A 23,707-nucleotide genomic window follows, 5' to 3' on the forward strand; every position below is an offset into this window, starting at 1 on the left:
TTCATGATTGATGATGATATGATGAGCTCAAAGGTCATGACGTGATAATATAATATCTGATCTAAGAACCCAAGATTGATCGAGTATTTATTTAACTTTATTTCACTGATGTTAGTGTTTTCTCGCAGGATTCCAGCAGCATCTTGTGGTTTATAGATCCATGACAGTATGTCTGGACTCCAGCTCTGTGTAGGCAGGGATTGCCTGACCATTCACAACTTGTATACACAAGACCATTACCTCACCGCACTCAATCTTCCCCTCTGTGTACACTGAACGTGGTGACCCAGTTTAAATTTATTATTCTTTTCAAATGGAGATTTTTCTTCTTCTTTGCTTTGAGTTCTTTTTCTACTCAACCATCTTTGCTTTTTTTGTTGGGCAACGTCTCATTTTCCATCTGGACCGAACCTCTGATCCAAACACAGGAGTTCTGCTGTTCACGTCCGTGGAAGAATAGAATCACTGATGGTTTGTAACACACATGGGGCAGAAGCAGAGCAGACACCATTCTGATGTCTGTCTATAAGGGCCATTACGTTTCACATGATCTGCGTGTGTGTGTGTGTGAGCGTGTGTATGTGTGTGTGTGTTTTGGGGGGGGGGTCTAAACACCCTTGGGGTCACATCACCCCCAGTGATGTCAGAGGAAATGCCAGAGAGCTGAGGTAGAGGGCTGCCTCACGCAGGCCAGCAGATTCCTGGGCGAACGACCACAGTGATAGTGGAATCAGCAGAGTTCTACAGAAAGTAAAAATGGAAAAAGGAGTCACTGATGATGAAAGCATAGTTTTAAACAGTGACTAATGAGGAACGGAATCAGCTCTCAACCTTTGGGGCTGTGATGCTGCTCTGCAGATGTGTTGCGCAGGACAGGATTTCCATGGAGCAGAATCTGAATTGGCTAATTTGACCGAACTTTCCTTGGTATGATGATGCTGTAATAAGAATATTGGGACCAGCTAAGACTTGGCAGCAGTGACACACGAAGATAACACAGCACTTGACTTCAGGCAAGCATTAAAAGCACGAGTTCTCATCAATCCTCGGGATTGTTTACTCCCTGGGAACAGGGATTAACTGTTACCTTTGTTACGCTGCGGCTGTCAGAGCTTTGAAGAAACCACTTATGAATTTGAGAAACCAGATACTTGGAAGGACGCCGTGTTCCACCGGGTTAACTGAAGCACAAAGATGAGCAGAACGCCAGCAGTGAGGATGAAACATGAAGGAGGAGGAAAGTTTGAAAAGTCTGTGGGATTCCACTGTCTCATATCTGGAGCGTGAACTGATTGGAAAGATGCCATTTAGGTTGTTGAGCCTCGAGGCAAATTTTTAAAGTAAGAGGCGTTCCTGCAAAAACCTGCAAAATCTAATAAAGACTATACCTGCTGGTTATAGATTAAAACAACACCACTGCGTGTGCATCTGTGCTACGTGTGTGTCGCTGTGACACTTGTGTAGTCATGTGTGCGTACAGGCCTCTGTTGTGTTATCTGGGGAGTGCATGGCAGTCTACCTGTGTGACCTCATGGTTCGGCCTGGAGTAGAAGCAGAAGCATCTTGTTTAGCCAAAAAGCACAGTGAGCCGGCTGAGGTCATAGGGAGATAGGGCTCGTGGAAACACTGAGGCTCTCGCTAACATGACCGGTCTAGGAAACTACTCGAACCCCCGCACCCCCCGAAATCTGTCTGGGCGGTCAGAGGGGAGAGCGGACTGGTCAAAGGTCACCTCCCCAAAAAACAAAGAGCTGCTCTTCCTCTCAGGTTTCAGGTTCAGCAAGAGAGTTAATGGAAGTGAAATGAGGCCGTCTCCTAATTTTCCATCCGGTGAACGCATTACATAATATATGCAAATGTTCTCCGGATGGCGGCCATCTTTCCTCCCCTTCTCCTTCCTGCACGCACGTGAAACACAGACGACCCGGAACACGAGGCAGCGTACATGCTTCTCCTCAGCTGCGACCTTGTAAAGGTTTTTACATGCTTCCTCCAAAACTGACACAATTTCATAGCTCATTGAGATGATGTCATTGCAACCTGTTGCTGGAATGGGGGGGGGGGGTTGTTTGACTCAATCTGGTTACTGCTAACGACCGTGCGCTGAGGGGAAAGCTGCAGGGAAAACTCCTCAGACTGATTTTTCCTCTTGTTTACAGTTGTCTGATTAGAGCTGGATCATATCGTAATATTCCTGAAGAGAGGAAACCGCTGATAGATCGGAACGAATGACGCTTCAACTTAACTCCGTCAGGAAGATTCAGTCATTTGTTAAATATCCGCAGATGTTTTAAAGATGGATTTCTGTTTGTGTTTCTTCCAGACGGAGGCGATGAAGGCAGCTCTGAAGGATCTGAACCTGAACATCGTTGAGATGACGGATGAAACTGCCACGCTGGACGGAGGAGACGTGCTTTTCACAGGTGAATTAATCCTCCCTCTCTCAGGTTGATCACACAATCTCACCAAACGTCATCATTTATCCTTAATAATATAGATTAAATAGGTATGATTTCACCTATGAGGCTGTTTCCTTTTGTTTCCTGGCTCCAATATAAACTCATGCAAGACGAATCTAATTTGAAATGGGTGTTAAAACTATGTAGCGCATCCGGTGTAATCAAGTTACATTACATGATCTTTTACTGGCTTCAGCTCATGACAAAGGAAATAATAAAGTCCATCCTCACGGGTCATTAACATTTTATTAATGTCCATTGATTTACAAAGCTGTTGCTTCTCTATACAGTTAATATATATATATAGATTTATTAATTCACATCTAGTTTAAGGGAGGGAACATTTGTCAGATTATCAGTTTGCACTGGGTGGAAATGTGAGAATAATTTGGTTCTAACAGCACCATATCCCATGAGTAATAATACAATATAAAAACACAGTAAAACAAAGATTTGCTGCTTATAGACTTCATCTGAACAGCTTATTAGAAAATCTTCATTTCCTATTTGAAAAGAGGAAAACTGTAAAGTTGTGATAACAAACTTTAAGACATTGATGAGTGAATCTATTGAGTGGATGTTTATGTCTCTTTTTAGTGTATTTATTTTGTCTCAATAACAAAAGTCATCATCCTTATCCTCATCATCATCCTCATCATCATCAACATATTGATAACTTTGCTCTTCTCAGAGCCTGTAAAATCTGTTGTTCCCACACAATCGAGAGGAACTTTTTCTTGCCTGGATGATTTTATATTTATGGCAAACTGGTATAATAACACTTTTTCTTACAACCAGTACAGTAAAAATGGTTCATGAGAGCAAATTAACAAAACAATCCATGTCTTTCCAGCTTATTGTAATGTTTGAGGTCAATTATCACAAGCTTTCTACTTCCTGTTTTCTCTGTTCGGCCATAAACAGATTCAGAAATACCCCCAACCATCAAAAAAAATATATATAATAAAGCAGTTATAATATTTTGTATTGATGGAAGTTAAAATCATTTAACACACTCGTGATTTCAAGAGCGGTGAGATATCCGCGCCTGCAGCTTCTACACTCATAGAAGCTTTTATAAGAGCAGACGATTGCGTGTCTTTGACTTTAAACATCTTCCACGCAAACATTCCTCTCTGTAACCTCGATGAACCGGTGCCTCGGCTCGAAAAATAATCTGCAGCAAAAATGTTGCGCGCTATACTGCCTGGTCTGATCACCTCAGCAGGACCTCAGGCTTATCACTCTGCCATCAGGTCATAAACGTTGATGCAGGTCGAGAACCCGGAGCACGGTGGTCTGTGCTTGATTGTCTGTACATTGCGTTACTGTCGTGTTGTGAGTTCAAATGTGGGTCTGGGCAAGCTGCGTTAAAAGAAACGCTCAGTGCACTTAATTGGGTTTCTAGACGCTGGCTGTGTGCTGTCGCTCCTTCCAGCTGAAATGGGTTTCACATGGCAGGGCGAGAAACATTTCCTGATGGCCGGGCCGGAGCTAACGGCTCAGTTTGTGAAAAAATGCTCAGCAGCTCCATCAGGAAACCAGTGCTGAGCTCAGTGTGGTGCAGCCGGGCCGGGCCGTCACAGATCTGCCTGGTCGTTGTGTGTCTTCCTCACAGACACATGCAGTGTTCAGATACCGCTGCTGCACATTGCTCGTGTTCATCAGATTGTTATCATCCTTTTCTATCTCTTATATGTGTGTTGATAGACAACTACTTCATTTTCATCTGATTCTCTCTGCAGGTCAAGAGTTCTTTGTGGGCCTTTCCAAGCGGACCAATCAGAGAGGAGCAGAGATCCTGGCTGATGCATTTAAGGTGAGTTGAGGTGAAATACATCCATCGATTATCTAAACCTCAAGAAACCATCATTCACCCTTTAGTTTCCATTTAACCTCATCCCAGTCTGCGTGTCTTTGGCCTGTGGGAGGAAGCCAGAGCCGGAGGACCAGGACAAGAACCTGTGTGGCAAGAACATGCAAACTCATTCTCTTCTCTGTACAGTGAGAGCAATACTTTAAACATCCATTTTCCAGATACACAACGACCACTGTCTGTCGTCTCTAGTCCCCTGAAAATGTCCCCGAGCGAAAGTCTGCTATGAGGGATCAGACCTGACAGAACCGACAGGAAGAGATAAATATGTTTTCAATCGTAAAAGCTCTGCGGCAGGAAGATAAAAGCATCATTACCATCATGATGCTTCCCCCCCAACCCCTTCTGTTACATCTCACTTTCTCTCTAATTCTATTTCTCCCTGCAACCATCTCTGCCCCCCCGCTCTGTCCATTATATCCATTCTTCATCCATCCACCTCTTCCTCCTCGTGTTCACTCTGCTCTGTGTGACTTTCAGTCGTTGTGGAAACAGCATGAAACACAAAACATAAATACGAAATGTTGCTAGAATAAGTGAAAAAGAAAGTATTTTTATTTACATTGTAAGTGTTCTGACTCTTTCAGGTTTTAAACTCTTGGATAAAGAGTTTGTTTTTGTTTTTTTACTGTTCTGATTAGGAACTCTTTTGGTTGTTTGACTTTTACCCGATTTGTTTTCTTTCAGTGTTTTGTTTTGTGTTATTTTGAAATTCTAAATGTCCCTCGTGTTTCTGTTCTCTTTACTTCCTGCCTTTGTGTGTTTCCCTCCAGTTGTGTTGCCTTGATGTGTTTCACCTGTTTGTCCTGTGCCACCTGTCTCCAGTTGGTCATCAGCTCAGTTTGTATTTAAGTCAAGTCGTCAGTTGTTCAGATTGTTCCCACTCACAGACGCAAAAGGAAAAACCAAAAGCTCTGTTTGAACGACGGTACATTTTCATTCTTTTAAATATAATTTGCAAATTTAGATTAAAAAACCATCATAACTTCTTTATTCTTTCACAGTTTTGAGAAATTCAGTGGAACTGTAACTTATCTGTTGTGGGAATAATCTATTCTCTTCCTATTGTCAATGACAAGAAGAAAACCAACAAGGAATCAGACCATCAAGTTTTGTCTGTGTACCCGCAGCCTGATTATATCTCTGCATTGTTGTTGAACATCTATAACAAACACATACATGAGACACACTGTTGATGCACGTACACACATACACACACATCGTCCTCCCACTGAAAATACACACTGATACACCAGATCTGCAGGAAAAGTCGGTGCACCATTAAATCCTTTTCAGTAACGTTGGATAAAAACTCCAATGGAAGCTCCTTCCTCTCTTCCTGTGTTCAGTTTTCTCTGCTCAGCGTCAAGGTCAAACTGTTCCTGTGGATTCAAACGGAACACGTGTATTGTTGCTGGAAGATTTTGAACTCCACTTAAAACGAGTTTACATTGTTTGCTCAGCTTTTAAGCAGGGAGCTGTTTTTCTAAAGAGTTCCTGTCTGATTGAAATAAAAACAAGTTATGTTTTAGCCTTTTCCTCCTTGTGACATATTTTTTTAAAGATCAATGTCTCCGGTAGGAACAAATCGTCTTGAGGCAGAACACCACAGACTTGGAGCAGAGAGACAGAGAAACACATCTGTGGGTTTTTGTCCGATTTGTCGACAGTAAGAAAATATTGATCAGCAGCTTCCTGGAGTGTGAGTGTCTGAGTCTGGTCAATATTTATCTTCAGCCCTGGTTAGTGTCACAGACTTTTCTGTATTGGAAACGATTCCACCCTGTTTTTTTTCCGCTCTGACTAATCTCCCCGAGCCGCGGCCGGACCGTGGTCACCACAACCGAGCTCCTCCATCTCCATAAATGACACAGAAGGAAATCGCTGAGACGGCAGGTTTGTCTCAGGGAGGATTCAGACTCCACTGAGTCACAGTGTGGGTCGGTCTGATTCAAACGTCTGTTCATTTTGAAGTTAGAGACCATGACCGAAGTTCAGAGGTGGGTCACGACTCCCAAGAGTTCAGCTCCAGGACCTCCCTCTTCCCATCTGTATCTGATTCAAATCCCTCATTACGGATTCCTCTGTGTTTTTCTGTTATCTTTCAGAAGACGGGACTTAATGATGCGTCTCTGGCAATTGAAACAAGGAAAATTCACTTGAGCGTCCATTATTGTTGTTTTTTCTTTCGTTTTATATCTGATGGCTTCCCTCTGTCACTGTTGTTTTTTCCTCTCATTATCAAATTTAAGGATCACTTTCCTGCCAGGTTTGTTTAGCGCTGAGCAACTGCATGCAGATGTTGCAGATCCTTTTCTGAACGGCCTCTTGGTTCAGGGGGAAGAAACCTCAAGGTTAAGCCACTTCTTTTCCATTAGACCTAAGAGTTGTTGACGCCGTATTTGCACCAATAGTTTACAGAACTCTGACAGACGTGTGGGTTCTTCCATCGGGTCTTTTCAGGTCACAACTTGGCAGAAGTATCCGCCTGCGAGCGCAGATGAAAAGCGACTCTGTCTCTCCCTTATTTCCCCCCCAGGATTTCTTATCTTGATAAGGGTAGAAAAGGAAAACATCTCGCATTTCTAATTTTACTCCAAAATTCCTGCTCAGGGATAAGAGATGATGAAAGTTTAGATTAAATAATTCCCAATTGTCCTCCTGTATCTTCTAAACAAGTGCCAAGGACTGAGTTCAGGAAAACATCAAGGAGTTATTTGCACGACTAGCTGCCAAGTTTTCTTTTCTGTTTTTCTGTCACAATAACTATTTCAGCGAACCGCAGAACTTTAATGGAGCTAATGGCGGTGAACAAACATTGACCTGAGAGGTTGTTTTCTTTAAACGTGGCGTGAATGTGAACGGAAAACGACACGAGCGAGTGCAACGATGGAAAATGTACACAACACTTCAGCAGAGTTTTTATGAACCTTAGAGGAATAAGAAAGAAATCCCATTGAAAACGTACTTTATGATTAACAAAACACATGGATGTCAGATGAAGTTATTTTCTTAGGCGCAAACCAGAAACGGTTTTATCAATGTATTCACATAGATTCAGGAAGGAGAGGTCTCGGAAAATAAGCTTCAACTCTTCGGTATCACTTCGAGGTTTCGTGAGCGTCAGGATGGATCCGATCGATTCTCCGTGACTCCGCGTTGGTCACAAACTTCATCAGAAATTCAATTAATCAGTTTGAAACTGGGAAATTCTTTCAGTTTCGGGAAGTTAGAATCCAAATGAAGGCTGTGGTTAAACACCGTGTCTCATCTAATGCCTCCGTCCCTGAACCCACATCCTCTCCCCAAGGTTCCTGGTAATGTGTTTAGTTGTTTATGTGTCATTTTACCAACAAACAAACTGACGAAGAAACACACAGGGAGGAAAACAGAGTCTCCTTGGAGATTTGTAACTGGCCTAAAAATACATGAATCACTAAAGGTCTCTAAATAGTAGAGTGGATATTATCCTAGTCAACTGTTGAATGCTGCTTTTAGATATGAAACGTTTGAAAAAGCCTTGGTCATCTGATGAGAGAGTTCTATTTTCGTGTTCTGGCTCTTGCTTTTCTCTCTGGTTTGAAGTGTGGGTGTGTGTGTGTTTGGGGGTGGAGGGTGGGGGGGGATGCAATGTGTGTCGTCTGATTCCAGGCACCAATCAGAGTTCGGTTGCGTGTCAGGCAAAAATGTGATGACGGGTTGTTGTGGTGTTTGCTTACGTTGCCATAACTCTGATCAAACCACTCCCACACACACTCCCTGGAGCGGCTGCAGTAGTTTATGATCAAGGAATCTCCTCTTCGTAAACAATCTTTAACTTGTGATTGTTAATCGTTAAGCTGTGATTTCAATGTACTGTATTTTCTCAAGTTTTAAAACCTTACAAAGAAGCTGAGACCAGTAAAAGTCAGTAAGACTCATGTCTTATGAAAACTGTAATCAGTGGCAGGTTGTTAATGATTCTGTTAATCCTCAGTTTTTATGAAGCTTTTCTGATGACAACATGTGGTTCTGTGACTTCCTGCAGCCGGGGAAATCCTCTCCAATCCCACTCCTCCGAGTCGCTGTGTAATCTCCCCAGTGAGCGCTCGGCTCAGTGACATCATCCTCCAGCTCACTCCTACTGTTTCCGACTCCGAGCCGCACGCTGCTCTATTTAAAAGACCACTTGAGACCCCACTGCACGACCCCACCTCTTAATTTATTACCCCCATGGTTGTTTGTTTGTTAGCAGGCTTACACAAAAGCTACTTAGCAGACTTCCACGAAACGCACAGTGTACGTCAGAGAAGAACCCACGAGATTTAGTTTTGGATCCAGGATTCACTTTAGTTAACAGTGTGAGGTCATTTTTACTTTATTTTAATGGATTTCTCAGCAAATAATTCATGGATCTTGACACATGTAGATGTACTGATATTTATGAGTGTATGCAATTAGCTACAGGTCCAAGTAAAATCTGGTATTAGTGAATGTCAATGTGGTTTCATAAGGAGACTGTATATGCACACAAATCCCATTTATCATTGAATGGAGCTGTGGTGCTTTGTTATCTTGCACAGAGTCATCACACCTGTATAATCCAGTGACACACGGTAAATGAACTGTATTTACACAGAGCACTTATCAAAGAGCTTCACACTACAAGCCTCATTCACACATTCAAACCCGTAGGCTGTGCTTTTTCTATTATGCCTTTCAAACACCCTCAGGGGCCATGTGGCGTTCAGGGTCTTCTGGTTAGTGGACGACCCACTGGACCTCCTGACCCATATGATGTGAAAACCTTGTAATTAGGGAAATACTGCAGAATTGAGAATTCCATTACCTGTCTTATCTCCATGAAGCTCATCACTTCCACTTTCTTTCTTCACCTCATTCAATGTGTGTCTCTGCAGGACTACGCTGTGTCCACGGTGCCCGTGCAGGAGGGTCTGCACCTGAAGAGCTTCTGCAGCATGGGGGGACCCGGCCTCATCGTCATCGGCTCCAGTGAACCGGCACAGAAAGCTCTCAAAGTAGGTTGCTTCAATCTGAATATGTGTGTTTGTTGTGTGTACATTAGCTATGCTTTCCCCCGGCTGTAGTCATGGAAACCACTCAATCACCCGAGTGGCTTTGTTTTGATAACGCTGACGCACGTCGACGCAGCGGATTCATATTTTCCCTCTGTGCCGATGACAGCTGTGGCTCCAGGCATGTTCGGGATTTCTTGAAATTTGGAAGAAACTTTCTCTTGGAATCGAGGATGAATTTATTTTCCTCTGGAGGTCAAAGGTCGATGTGACAGCTCAAGAATCCATTTGCTGTTCATGAAAACATTTCCTCCAAATGTCTAGTTGGCTCAAATAAAGTGATGGCATTTTAAATATCTGCCAGGTCAAAGGTCAGCATCAAGGTAACATTATGATCTACAAATACATTTAATACCGTATATTCAACTCCTTCTGAGCATATGTTGAACGAGCCTGGATTGTGACACACACGGATCCAAACTCCACTCGCCCGGTTGGCAGAGACGTGCGACCGCAGCGTCGGCAGAGTTCCTTTTTTCCTTCGCTCGACTCTTGGCACAACCCAGTTGGTACGAACACCTCGTTCTTCAAAGTATTCAGCAAGAATAACACCGCAGGACAGGACATTACACACGTTGATCCAGAGCAGACTCCCTCGCTTACAGCTCGGTGGCTGCTCCCCACTGTAAGCACATCGAAACCACCTGTCACCTTAATCCTTCCTCATTAATTCATATTCCCGGCTAATCTGCCGGGATTGGCCCTGGCGCTCCGGCTCCGGCTCCGGTTACAAAGGCATCGTCCTTCCATCGAGCAGCTTGAGCTCATTAGCGTGCGGAGGCTTCTGAATCGATAAAGGCGTCGATGCCACGATGGAAACGCAACGGATGCTTGGGGGACACGAGGAAGAAGAGACAGTTCGAACGCCAACACGGAGACAGAGCTCGTCCCTGGGATGGAATCATCCCGAGAACTCCCCAAACATCAGGATGGGAAACAGTATGTGAATCATTATGATAAGGACACACAGCACATCTTATTATTTATGGATTTCCATACAACCTGGTGGAAGAATGGGACATTGACCAAGAATGGCGTTTTTTTACTATATCACAAATTTGGAGATAATTCCTGGATCTTGATAAATCAACTTTTAACTCAATTCAAGGGAACTGGGCCTACATGCTCCACTAGGTCCAACTCTCGCTCATCTTTTAGTTTTGTTTCATTGCACACGAGTCACAATGGTCAATCACTCTAGTCAGCAATCACATGCTGACTTGTTTTTTCTTTCAGTTTTTACTAAGACAACTGGATGTTTCAGAGTCTGGGAGTCGAGCAGGAACAATTGTGATGTTTGGTGGAGTCAGCATTCACTTTCCCCTTGACCACTTGTCTACTAAGCTCGTCCCCGTGGTGGAAGCATCCCGAGAACTCCCCAAACATCAAGATGTGAAACTGTATATGAATTATTATGATAAGGACACACAGCACATCTAATTACTTAAATATAAAGACTCAGACACACATGCACAAACACCCAGATCCTCCCTGACAGGGTTTGTCTCTCGCCTCCTAGTGTGACATCTCCCCCTACTGGTCCATTGTTGTTTTAAATACCTTGTGTATCTCAGGGGCCTTTTTAAAACCAGATAATCAGACGGCACGTGCCAATGAAGCAATCCAGAGAAGCACAAAGTAAGACGTGTTGGTTTGTGTTGCTCTATGGATAATTAATTTTGTATTACAGCATCGACTCATTAAGATTCCTGCCTGTTTTCACCGCCCCAGTAATAATCTGCCCGTGGCGAGGAGTGGCTGAGACTAAACGCCGGACTGCCCGTTTCCTAATTACATCTTACCTCACCCCCCCGCTCCTGAAGCATTTAGCTCCTGTTTTAAAGGACTTTTTACAACCGTGGATTTGTAATTGAGGTAATGTTCTGTTCTCTGGGAGGAGTGAAAACCAATGAACGCTGTTTTAAAGCCTGTTTTGGATGAGGATGTTGCTCTTGTGGCGATGTGTGTTTACCTTTTGGACAAAGACGTGTTGTACCAATTTACAGCTGGAGCCAGACTCATTAAGTTTATCTTTAGGGAAGTACATCTCTGCTGTGGGGGGAGAGAAGGAACTGACCTGCGTGGTTTTTAGATAACCGCTGATTTATTTCAGTTCAAGGGCAAAGTGCTGAAAGTCCGATCGTATTTCACTTTCATTAAGGTCCTTACTTTTATCTGTTAGTTGGTTTTTATCTATGTTTATGTATTTGTAAACCAGGTGTAGTCCCCGGTCTATGTTTAGCTCTTCCCCCGGACGAGAATACCCGCTGAGCTAATGGATGTCGTCAGCCATCATTCTGCTGTCAGCGTCAAGCGTCCCTCATAAAGTCATCATCCTGAAATATGGCCTCAGTGCCCACTCCCTCTTCCCACACACACACACACACACACACACACACACACACACACACACACACACACACACACACACACACACACACACACACACACACACACACACACACACACACACACACACACACACACACACACACACACACACACACACACACACACACACACACACACACACACACACACACACACACACACACACACACACACACACACACACTCTATTCCCCGGCTACATTACAGAGCAATGACCGGCTGCCTTCACGTTCCTGTCGCCCTTCGACTCAGCCTCGTGTGATCCATGAGCTCATTGCTCCACCGGACAGGATTTGATCTTCACTTCAAGGATGTTTTCACATTCACTTTTATAGAGATATTGAAGTTCATGTAACTACTTATCTAGGATTGTTTTAACTTTAGGAAAAGTGCCCTGTTTGGGTTTTTAGAATCAGGTTGAGACACAATGAGACGTTCATTAAGGTCTTGAGCTGCGAGGTTGCAGAGAAGCAGCTGACACAACTTAGGTTAAATATTTAAGTCTCTGAAAGTCAACTTTGTTTGTTCCTGAGACGATAATCTAATAAAAATAAGACCTTACTTAAAAGGTCAGTGTCAAAATACACAAACAACCACATTATATTATGTAATTTCATAATTTGACATGCTAACTGTAGCCCAATAACATGTTCCTAATGAATATACTAACATATTGACATTTAACAGGGTTACCAGCACCTTAGTCTGGAGTAACATTTAGCATGCTAACATTTGCTCTTTCACTCTAAACCCAAACTGTAGCTAAAGCTGATGAGATCATTATTCTCTCAGTTCATGATTCCATGTCTCATGCATTTGCTGAATACTTTGCTGAGCGGGAGGAAAAAGGACAAGACTGTTCACACCAATGGAATCAAGTCAAATACCATAGAATCCATAGGGTCTCTGAACATGGCCTTGTTTAAGAAATGGCCAGTTCCCATTGGATACCTCAGGGGGGCAACAATCAACCGTCCATATAGACCAATAACATTTCCAGAGTAAATGTGTGTCAAGGAACCATGACAACCTGTTACTGTCCACCAACAGGAAGCAATTTCCCTCTCGTTTCCCCACCAGATATGGAAGCAGGATTTCAGAAGGATGTGTTTGGTACAAGCTGCTGTTGTTCAGCAGTAAAAACAAGGAGTAATATAAAACTTTTAAAGGCATCATGGGAAGTAGTTCTACAATGAGCATTATAAATATTCATAGCGAGAGCCAGAATCTGGGTTATGCGGATGACGCCAGCTCCAGTAAATCGTCAGTGTTTTTGTTAAATGACTGGATTTCATTACTTTCCCGTTAATATTTGGTGTAAGTAGCTCTGACCAAGCAGATTCTGTTGCCCAGTTACCACTCAGTGTATTAACTGGACCTCAGCCACTGTCCAGGAGCATGTTGATGCTAATTCGCTGTAACTGTACGCTTGGTGATGGCCCAGGATGTACAGTATTTAAATATACAGGCTTGAGTTCTCCTTCTATTCACTGGCTCTGATTCACTTGGAGGAAAAAAAAGCACAAATCACAGTCAGACTAAACTGATGCCAGCAAAAGCTCCTGAAACATGCAGTGACTGAGTTCATCTAACCTGGAGTTTGTATTTCTTGTAACATTGGATTAGAAAAATGGATTTATGGTAATTTGGCCCTGATGTTAATCTTTTGTTCAGAAAACCAATTGTTCTATCTGGCAATTTATCACAAGGTCAAGAGGTAATGGTTTCAACACTGACTGGTTGGTTGGTTGGTTTGTTGGTTTGTTGGTTGGTTGGTTGGTTGGTTGGTTTGTTGGCTGGTTGGTTGGTTTGTTGGTTGGTTGGTTGGTTGGTTGGTTTGTTGGCTGGTTGGTTGATTGGTTTGTGGGTTGGTTGGTTGGTTGGTTGGTTGGTTGATTGGTTTGTTGGTTGGTTGGTTGGTTGGTTGGTTGGTTTGTTGGTTTGTTGGTTGGTTTGTTGGTTTGTTGGTTTGTTGGTTGGTTTGTTGGTTGGTTGGTTGGTTGGTTGGTTGGTTGGTTGGTTTGTTGGTTTGTTGGTTTGTTGGTTGGTTGGTTTGTACGTTTGTTGGTTTGTTGGTTTGTTTGTTGGTTTGTTGGTTTGTTGGTTGGTTGGTTGGTTTGTTGGTTTGTTGATTTGTTGGTTGGTTGGTTGGTTGGTTTGTTGGTTTGTTGGCTGGTTGGTTGGTTTGTTGGTTGGTTGGTTTGTTGGTTTGTTGGTTTGTTGGTTGGTTTGTTGGTTTGTTGGTTGGTTTGTTGGTTGGTTGGTTGGTTGGTTGGTTGGTTTGTTGGTTGGTTGGTTGGTTGGTTTGTTGGTTTGTTGGTTTGTTGGTTGGTTGGTTTGTACGTTTGTTGGTTGGTTTGTTGGTTTGTTGGTTGGTTTGTTGGTTTGTTGGTTGGTTGGTTGGTTGGTTGGTTGGTTGGTTGGTTGGATTTCCACCTGGTGGAAGAATGGGACAGGATCCAAGAAGGGCGTTTTTTTTTACTATACCACAAATTTCTGTGGAGATAATTCCTGGATCTTGATAAATCAACTTTTAACTCAATTCAAGGGAACTGGGCCTACGTGCTCCACTAGGTCCCACTCTCACTCATCTTTTAGTTTTGTTTCAATGATCATCAATGCACACGAGTCACAATCACTCTAGTCAGCAATCACATGCTGACCTGTTTTTTCTTTCAGTTTTTACTAAGACAACTGGATGTTTCAGAGTCTGGGAGTCGAGCAGGAACAATTGTGATGTTTGGTGGAGTCAGCATTCACTTTCCCCTTGACCACTAATCCCCCCCCCCCCACCCCTGTGTGAGAGAGACTGTGTTGGCTGTCACGCACATGGACAGTGTTTTTATATAGGGCTGGAATAACGTAACACACCCAGAAGTGACCTGGGAATGTGTCTGGATTTACTTTCATGTGGTGTTATTCATTTATTTTTATCGTCATATAACTGATTATATGTGTGAACGTGACGAAGTTCTTTATTTATTCATTTAGTTTGAACACCACCTTGGTTCTGACCTGAATGTGGTTGTCTGGATTCCTTATTGGTACTTCTCTCATATTTACTTTTCTTGCTTTGCTGTCAAAGCACTTTGTAAACTCAGATTTTAAAAAGTGCTCTATAAACAAACTTTATTATTATTCCACCTGCATCTACACTCAGTTATGACAATATTAGGTCATATGAAGTTGATTTGAATTTATCTTGATAAAGTCTTATTTAGTTTTTAATATTGTCGTTGTTGCAGAAGTTCTCTCACTGTGTTGCCTTCGCTCTGCACGTCCCAGACACAATCCTCCTTTTAACAATGAGTCCAGTCCCGTCACGGCTTTTTCCTTTGGGGTTTTTTATTTAATGACGGGATTTACTGCTCACACTAACCACACAATTGTTCTGATATTTATTCCAACCAAGTGCTGCTGCCGATGCCAGAAACATAAAACATGTCACTTCCTATGTTGCTGAATAGATTTTAATAGAAAAAGCAAAGTACTTAGAACAGCACATTTGCTGTTGGGTTGAATCCTTTGCTAGTAAAAACCATTTGCAACATACAAATACCTCTTTTTATTTCAAGGTACAAGGAATACGTGAGTATATTGGATTTACGAGAGTAACCCTGTGCAACCTTATCCAGTATTTGTGCCTTTTCCATCCCAGTGAACGCCCTGGTCTTCCCTTTTCCAGCAAACGTCTTCAATGGGAAGTGAAATGAAAACATCTTCGGCCACAGACCACACACTTTCCTCCCACGTGTGCATCATCACGTTTGCTCAGAGCTTCTGTGAGACGCCCGAACGTGTGCATCAGGCTGACGTCACCCGGGCTGCAGGCTGAGGCTGAAATCCACATTTGCTGCATGTGCAAGAAAAAATCTGATCCCATCTAAATAATAAGAATTAGCTTTTAGGTTTCTCATGATTTCTAGATAACTTTCTGTCTGCTCATCATTAGCGACCCGTCCTGCACATGATTTAAGAAAGAGGAGCAGAAGTAAAGATTAAAATGATTCATATCTGGTGAAAATCTCACTCCTCAAAATATATTTTCTGAATGTTTGGACTTTTTTTTTTCTAAGTCGCCTCCTCCTCCCTCCCCTCCTTGTCTCTGAGGTATCCGTCCGCAGATGTTCAGCTCATAAACATTAAGAGGCACCTGCCTCTTCTCTGGTCATAACATCCTGACCCCCCACCCCACCCCCACCCCCCCCACCCCAACTTCCACTTGGCAACACGGGCGTCTTCTCAGCCGTCTCCCCCACCTCCCGTCCCACCTTCCAGTCCTTCAGATTACATAAATATCATGACATCTGCTGAGGAAGAATGTCTGTCTGCTCCTGTGTTCTCCATTAAGGCCCCCCCGGCCCCGAGAGCGGTTTGGCCGGCAGCGCGGTGCGGTGCTGCCGTCGGCTCCGTGGCCTCACTCCTGCCTCCGAGTGTCTGAAGAACTGTTTGTGTGTCTGTCTCTGTCAAACCCCTGTGGACTCCCGCTGGCTGGGTCTCTTTACCTCATTGTCTGTTTTCCCTCTCCGTGTGCAGATCATGCAGCAGATGAGCGACCATCGCTACGACAAGCTGACGGTGCCCGACGACCACGCCGCCAACTGCGTCTACATGAACCTGCCGGAGCTGGGCCACGTGCTGCTGCACTGCACGGCCGAGGAGTTTCCAGAGAGCGCCAAGGTAACGTCCAGCTCGGGTCACATCCTCAGATGCAGATTTGATCTCATACACACACACACAAGTAGGGATGGGGGAAAAAATCGATTCTGTTACAAATCGCGATTCTTGTGAATGACGATTTTAAATCGATATGCTGCCTCCCAAATCAAAATTTTTTTATTTTTTAAAAACATATTTATTGGTTTATACCGGGGGGGATATATTGGGGGAGCAACATCACCCCAGAGCATGTTGACCAGCTCTTGTTTTTGCACAAGAATCTAAACATACCCAAGCACTAGCTTTGCATCGCCTACATGCAAACAACAATAGCCTACTTTTTGTTTATTTCAAAGTTTATATTTTAAGTAAACTTTTATTCATTCTATTTAATTTACGTTTTATTTATTGTTTAAAAGTAGCCTAAGTGGCATACATTTCTTAATCAGTCAGTTTGTGTGCAGTTGACAGGGGCTATACAATAATAGGGCACATTTTTATTTATTTCTCTATTGGCTGCCCGGCAGTCATTAAGTTAATGTTAATATTTGAAATAAAACTTCTAAAGCTCTAAGTGAATTTGACTGTTGTATTTGAAGGTATGATTCAACATTTTTCCATGGTCCAGTATTTAAAAAAAAAAATAACCAAAAGAAATCCCAGGAAATCGTAATATCGAATCACAATACTTACAGAATCGCAATACCCACAGAAATCGCAATACATATCGTATCGCCACCTAAGTATCGTGATAGTATCGTATCGGGAGGTCCCTGCCGATTCCCGTCCCTACACACAAGGTCACATGATCATTTTACAATCCTGAGGTTGCACCTTCGTGAGGAGGAAGCTCAGTCAGGTCAGCTGGGCTGTGTTTAGTGGCTCGGGTTTAAAGAGCACGACTCTTTGTTGCTCTTCATCCTCTCCAGACCTCAGAGAAAAACAAGTGGCCGAAGCTCCACGGAAGCTACGTGGTTGTTTTACGCAAACCGCTCTCGGTTCACCGCGGCCAAGGCTGAGGCTTTTTACACAAAGGAACCTGCACTTTGATGTGAAGTGACCTTTTGTGGACACGGCTCAGGCGGCAGACCAAGTTTCACACACCCTGGACTGCTCTGTTAAAAACCACCCTCCTAGCATTTAGCCTCAGTGTACCTGGCTGAACTCGGCTCACAACAAACACCCGTCGCTGCAGGAACACGTCCAGCCTTTCTCCTCCTTGGGTTTCTCTCTCCGACGTGCAGGGATGTGCCTGTCACTCAGATGCATCTCCACATGAATGATATGTTATTGTCTCACTGGGGCTTTGGGAAGGCTGAGCGGTAGCAGTGTTATCCAGACGCTCGGGGATCATTTCACATCACAACAAGTCATAAAGATTCCCCCCCCGGGATCCAACCCAGCACCCTGCAATCTGCAGAGACAGTCCCCAGACCTCAAAATGTGCTCTGTGGTTAAAGCCCCAACCTCCGCCTGCTATTTTTAGAAGGAAGAATTCACTAAATTATGCGTCTTTGGACTCACATCCACGGAGGAGGCCCGATTTCTTTTTTTTTCCGGCGGTAGATTAACTGAAGGAATTCTCCTTGAGCTTGATAAATATATTTGTGTATCTCGTGCTTTTCCTGATTGATGGCACCTCTTAAATGCCCATGTGGAGCCATGTGTACGAACTGCGTGTTTGTCCTGTGACCTAGTTTCCTTTCTAATGTTCAAACCCACCAGGAATTGGCCTCGAACCCAGTTTTGGTTCCAAACCTGTGTTTAAGAAATTGTAGCTTTAAGAAAGTGGAAAAAAGAACTAATAGCACAAGACGTAGCATAAGAACCAAAAATAGCAGGGATACATTTATGAGAGTTGTCGTGGCTTCTCGTCCGGCGAGTCCCGGTTTTCCCGAGGGAACTCGTTGCTTCTTCCTCCGATGAGATGATGAAGATATTTCTCGGCATTTGGCGCAATCACAGAAAACGATCTGCGAGACTTTTGTGCAGCTTTCAAACTCCAAACATCGTCTGCCCTAATCTCCGGTCTATTTTTAGGCGTCTCGTGAAGTTACATAAGAGTCTCACATTAACAGAGGCAGGGGGTCATGAGAGAGGGTTGGAGGGCGGGGGGGTCTGGAGGGTTTCGGGTTTGGAGATAAAGAAAAAGCGAGCAGACAAAAGGCCCAGTGAAATATAGCAGCCTTTACTGTGTGGGACCGTGCCTCCCCCCCCCCCACCTCCTCCCCTCTGACTCAACATATAAATCTCCACCGCAGTAATGAGAACTCTGCTGGAAATGATTAAACAATGAGACACTTTGGAGGCGGAGGTGCTATAAACAGCGGGGGGGATTTACTGATGCGAAGGTGCAACTTCCCCTGAGTTGAACCCTCGGAACGTGTCATGTAAACAGAAGAAGTTCGGACGCTTATGTCACTGTTTGATACACAATCATATTCATATTCAACATCTTTAGTTGTAACCTCTATTCATCAGAAGTTGTTAATATGCAGATAAGTTAAAACTAAGATGGCAGAACCATTCAACACATGATTGTTATGTTTTATTCGTAGTAATATACAAGGAAATAAGGAAGTGTTCCGATTACTGAAATTATTTATTTGTCATAAAACTTGGATCGACCCCTGAATTCAGAGCCACACAACAATTTGCCAAGTTTGGAGAATCAGATTGTTTCAGTGCTCACAGATAAACCAACTGGAACTTAAACCTACACACCAACGCACATCAGTGTGTGAAACCACATTTAAAAACCAATTTTTGGAGTTTGAATTCACACAAACGATATCGGTTCCCTAAATAAACCAGATCCATCAATTATTTTCGGAGAATTAAAGATTTTGAAAAACTGGATCCAGCCCCTGATCCAGATTAACACCAACATTGAAAGGTGAATCCTTCCACCAAGTTTCATGATGATCTCTCCAGTATAGTTTCTGGCGTAATCCTGTTTCCAAACAACAAACCCATCTGAAAACACAACCTCACAAAAAGCAATTATGCATAAAGATTGATTGATGCTGTGAGGTGGTATAACAGGCTGATGGTGCCGGGCCCATTTGTTCCGATCCTTTAAAAGCAGAGCTCTGACCTGAACTCCTGCCCACATTACACAATGTGTCCTGGTTAGAGCAGGATCCAGAGTTCTGAGGCACATGGCTGCGGTGGCTTTTCAAACATGTCATCTGGATCAGCAGAGCCCTCATCAGCCGGGTTGCATCATGAGATAAGAATTTGTTTAGTTGATCCCTCTGGCTGAGCCGCGAGGCACCGCTCAGCAGCCGGGTCGAAACCGGGGTTTAGAGAGAAAAATATCCTGGTTTGGACGTCTGGTCGGAAAACACTGGTTTCCTCCTGGAAAATGTCCACAGGGTGACACACCGCTTTACAAGGGTCTTTGGAGCATGTCGTCATAGTTCTCACTCCCATCGTTTTTATATGTATATTTAGCTGCGAGACCAGAAAACCTTTGCTTTCTCCTCCTATTTCACACTGACACTCTGCAGGGCTTTCATATCACAAGTTGACAAGTGAAGAAACATAGTTTTGCTAAAGTTCCGCTTTCCAGCTTTTCTACTCTGAGCTGAGCTGCTGATTGGTCGATACCTGTAACACTGGCTCATGCATCTGCTATGTTCCCTGAGGGCAGAGTCAGGAGACAGAACAGGAACAGCTGCTGAACACATCCATTTTTTTATTTGATTTTCTGATAATATCTGCCTGAGCACTATTGTATTTAAGCTGACATCATTTTATAATAACCCAAAAATGAATTCAGTACATAACCAGCATGAGCACAGACCTCCACCGAGGCCCAACAGTCAGGAAACCACATTTAAATTCACTAGATAAGGAGTTTTAAATTCATAATAATCAGTTCTCTAAACATTTTCCATCAAGATCTCAGAATATTCTCTGAGAAATCAATAAAAATGTTGAAACATGATGAAAGAGACTGTTAAAACATCACAAAGTGATTCAGATCTGCACCGAAGTTTAATGTGTTCCTCCTCTTACCCAAACAGCCTCTAAATCCACCAGGTTTCATGACACTCCATCCAGAAGTGTGTGTGTAATCCTGCTAACTAACAGACAGACACACAAACAAATACACATTAATATACAACCTCCTTGGAGGAGGTGACCTGAATGTCACTCAGTAGAGCACAAACCTCCTCTAAGGGCCAATTGTCCCTTTACATTTAATCAAGCTGAAACAAATTGCACACACTCATAGATACAGTTCCCTAAATATCACTGATTTCTTTAATTGAGATCCATCAGTAATTATCTGGTAGATTGATCAAAATGTCAGAAAACGCACTTATAGACAAGAAAGAGATAAGAAAGTTAAATGGTTCATGCCCCTTCCTTACATCAGGTTTGGTGCTCTGTGGTTTTTGAATAATCCAACTCACAGACAGACAGACAGGGTGAAAGCATAAACTTCTTGGAAGAGGTAACAACCTAAAAGACAGAACTACACAAAGGCTGTTTAGAACCACGTTGACCTGGAAGATTGAGAGTCTGAACAGTCAGGATGTTTCTTTATTCTCCTCTCGTCCATTGCAGGTGTTTGAGAAGCTGAAGGACTACACCCTCATCCCTCTGGCCAACAGCGAGAAGGTGAAAGTGGACGGAGCCCTCACCTGCTGCTCGGTGCTCATCAACAAGAAGAGCAGCAACTGAGCCTGCTCACCGGGTGGGGGGGGGGAGGGGACAAAGAAAATGTAATTTCCCTTCAAAAACCTCAACATTACCAAGTTAAATGTCTTAAATGAGTCCTAATTGCTCAGTTGGCACAAATTCCAATTAGTTGCAGGTAATATTTAGATATTTTACTATTAACTTGAATATATTTTAACAATTCCTAATCAAGGTTAAATACAAGGCAAATAAATAGGCCCATTTAACTTCTATGTGTTTCGAATCATTTTGTTCTTTAGTCGAGAAACTGTTCAAATCTGATGCTAATTAACGACAAATATCCGTTCTGATGTGATACGGAACCTGCCAGTCTTCACAATTTGTGTTTTTTGGATGAGGAATTATTCTCAATTCTTGGCAGTAAGAAGTGGGAACCAATTCATTGAAATGTGGGAACCAGTTAATCAAAGGTTGGGAACCAATTAAACAAACTGTGGGAACCAGTTAATCAAAAGGTGGGAACCAATGTTATAAAACATGGCCTCACTATATATATATATATAGTCTTCAGTCTATGACCACTCCCATTCTCCTTACAAATGTAAACAGTTGGTTTATTCTGTTTACTTGCACTGTTTTAACTGTGATTTCATGTGATTGGTTAAATAATACAAATACAACTTTTTTTTCTTTCTTCCAAGAACTGTATTTTCAAATAAGACTTCCTTCTAGTGGAAGAAATAGATCCTGTTGTTGTTGTGGTACTTTAAAAACGTCAATGTCACTGTTGCTCCTGAGTTCCTGCTGATGTTTGACTTTCACCACTGTACTTTCAGATTGTTTGAATTCTCGATTCTTGTCTTTGATCAGTGATGTGATTTCCTTTGTGTGATATTGACAGTGAACCCCCGCTGAGACCTGAGGTGCTCTTAGTTTTTTTCACGAGTGTTGCTCTTCTCATTGCCACCGATCGTAGAGAACTGAAGTTAACTGGTCCTTAACACCTGCCGCCAGCAGGAGGAGCAAACCGGATCCATTCATTCTACGAGAACCATCTGTGCCCGTTTAGTTGCAGTGATTTTTTGCGTCTCTCGTGTGTGGGGATGCAAACTTGTTCATATGTGCCAACCCTGCAGAGGACAGAGAGAAGCTGCCCCTGTGTGTTTCCCTCATTACAAGACGACCTGAGCTTTCATTTACTCCAACGTAAACACCTTTGCTCCTCTAATGTGCTAAGTCCAATGAGTTTACTCCGGCTGAAAGATTCTGAAAACACTGTAGATGTCTTGGTTTTTCCTTGTTTGTTGATTCCACTGGTTTCAGTTTTCGCGTCTGACAGATTTTACTCCAAAAATCGTGTCCGTTTCCATGTGTGTACTCGCTGGAAGCTGCCAGGACCAGTTTGACTGATGAGCTCCGTCTCAGTGGCCTCTGCTGTTTGCATGCGTGCGGCCTGTGGATATGACGGCACACAGCGCGTGCATACTGTAAATACTCCTCTGTACTGTAGCTCCAGGCCCCATCACATCTGAAACCCGTGTTGTTTCTCATTGTGATCGTTTGTGAAAGTTGAGGAAATGACATCAGGAGGCGATTCGGCCTCTCGCTCCGTGGCGTACGGGCGAGTGGGCAGTGATGAAACATGGAAAGAATTCCTGCAGGGAGGAGAGAGGCTCCGACTCAGCCTGTAAACACTGACTCGCTCACACTTTCTCTCTTTCTCCCGATTGTCTCACTCACACACACACACACACACACAACGTTGGCTTCTCTCCTCCTGGGTGATTGCCTCATATACGCTTCTGGCCTGTTTCACGGACATGACATCACACAGTCTGGCGAGCGGTGCGGACGTGATGATCTGGCGTTAAAGTGCGAGTCTTGTATATTTTCGCTGCAGGCTGCTGACTGGCTGCAGGGCGATAACACGCGGCTGCAGAGTGTCTGACGCTCACGCTCCACAGGGCCGAGCCAGACAGGAGCAGTCGCACCCGGTCTGATTCACACATGGCAGCCGCTGGGTTCTGCTTCTTTTTTCAGGCGAGTCAAATCTAAAAAAAATCTAGAATTGCCTTCACCTCTCAGTCCTAAAATCTAAATAACATCTTCTACATTTATTGGCTCTTGGCTGGAGACACTGTTTGTCTCGTGTTTATCCCCCCCCCCCCAACTCATCCCTGTAGTCATGGCGTTGTGTGTCGGCCATGTTCCCCCCTCAGGTCTCTTGGTTCTCATTCAAGTTGTGAGTAATGATTATTTGTGTCATGTTTAATTGAGCCTTTCATCTACTTAGTGTAATAAATTAACATCTAGCATTCTCCTGTGTTGTGTCATCTTTTCTTTATCGTCTCCAGTTGTGGACGTTTAACATCAATTTCATGATTATAAACGTTGTTTTAATTCATGGCAATGTGTTTACAGGTTTTACTCTCAAGGTTAAAGTTGGTTCATGATTAGTTTTGTGTTGAAACTGGTTCAGAATTCAACTATTAAGACAAATAAGAAACATCTCATGTCTGTCTGTTGATGTCTGCTGCCACCTAGTGTCCAAACATTATACCCTGCTCCACCGCTGAAGCATCTCAGATGTTTTG

General features: G+C 43.3%; 1 protein-coding gene across 4 annotated transcripts in view; it reads left to right on the plus strand.

Annotated features, from left to right (window-relative positions):
- The window catches only part of ddah1 (dimethylarginine dimethylaminohydrolase 1), an 81,328-nt gene extending 57,898 nt beyond the window's left edge, over positions 1 to 23,430 (plus strand). For all 4 annotated transcript variants that reach the window (XM_061077603.1, XM_061077602.1, XM_061077601.1 and 1 more), the window contains 5 exons: positions 2,324 to 2,423; positions 4,205 to 4,278; positions 9,234 to 9,353; positions 16,338 to 16,481; positions 21,039 to 23,430. In XM_061077603.1, coding sequence (XP_060933586.1) covers positions 2,333 to 2,423; positions 4,205 to 4,278; positions 9,234 to 9,353; positions 16,338 to 16,481; positions 21,039 to 21,155 — 546 coding nt within the window. In that variant the 5' untranslated portion in view covers positions 2,324 to 2,332 and the 3' untranslated portion in view covers positions 21,156 to 23,430. The remainder of the gene's footprint in view (positions 1 to 2,323; positions 2,424 to 4,204; positions 4,279 to 9,233; positions 9,354 to 16,337; positions 16,482 to 21,038) is intronic.
- Positions 23,431 to 23,707: the final 277 nt, after the last annotated feature.

The sequence above is a fragment of the Limanda limanda genome, chromosome 9, assembly GCF_963576545.1.
Source record: "Limanda limanda chromosome 9, fLimLim1.1, whole genome shotgun sequence".
NCBI classification, from domain to species: domain Eukaryota; kingdom Metazoa; phylum Chordata; class Actinopteri; order Pleuronectiformes; family Pleuronectidae; genus Limanda; species Limanda limanda.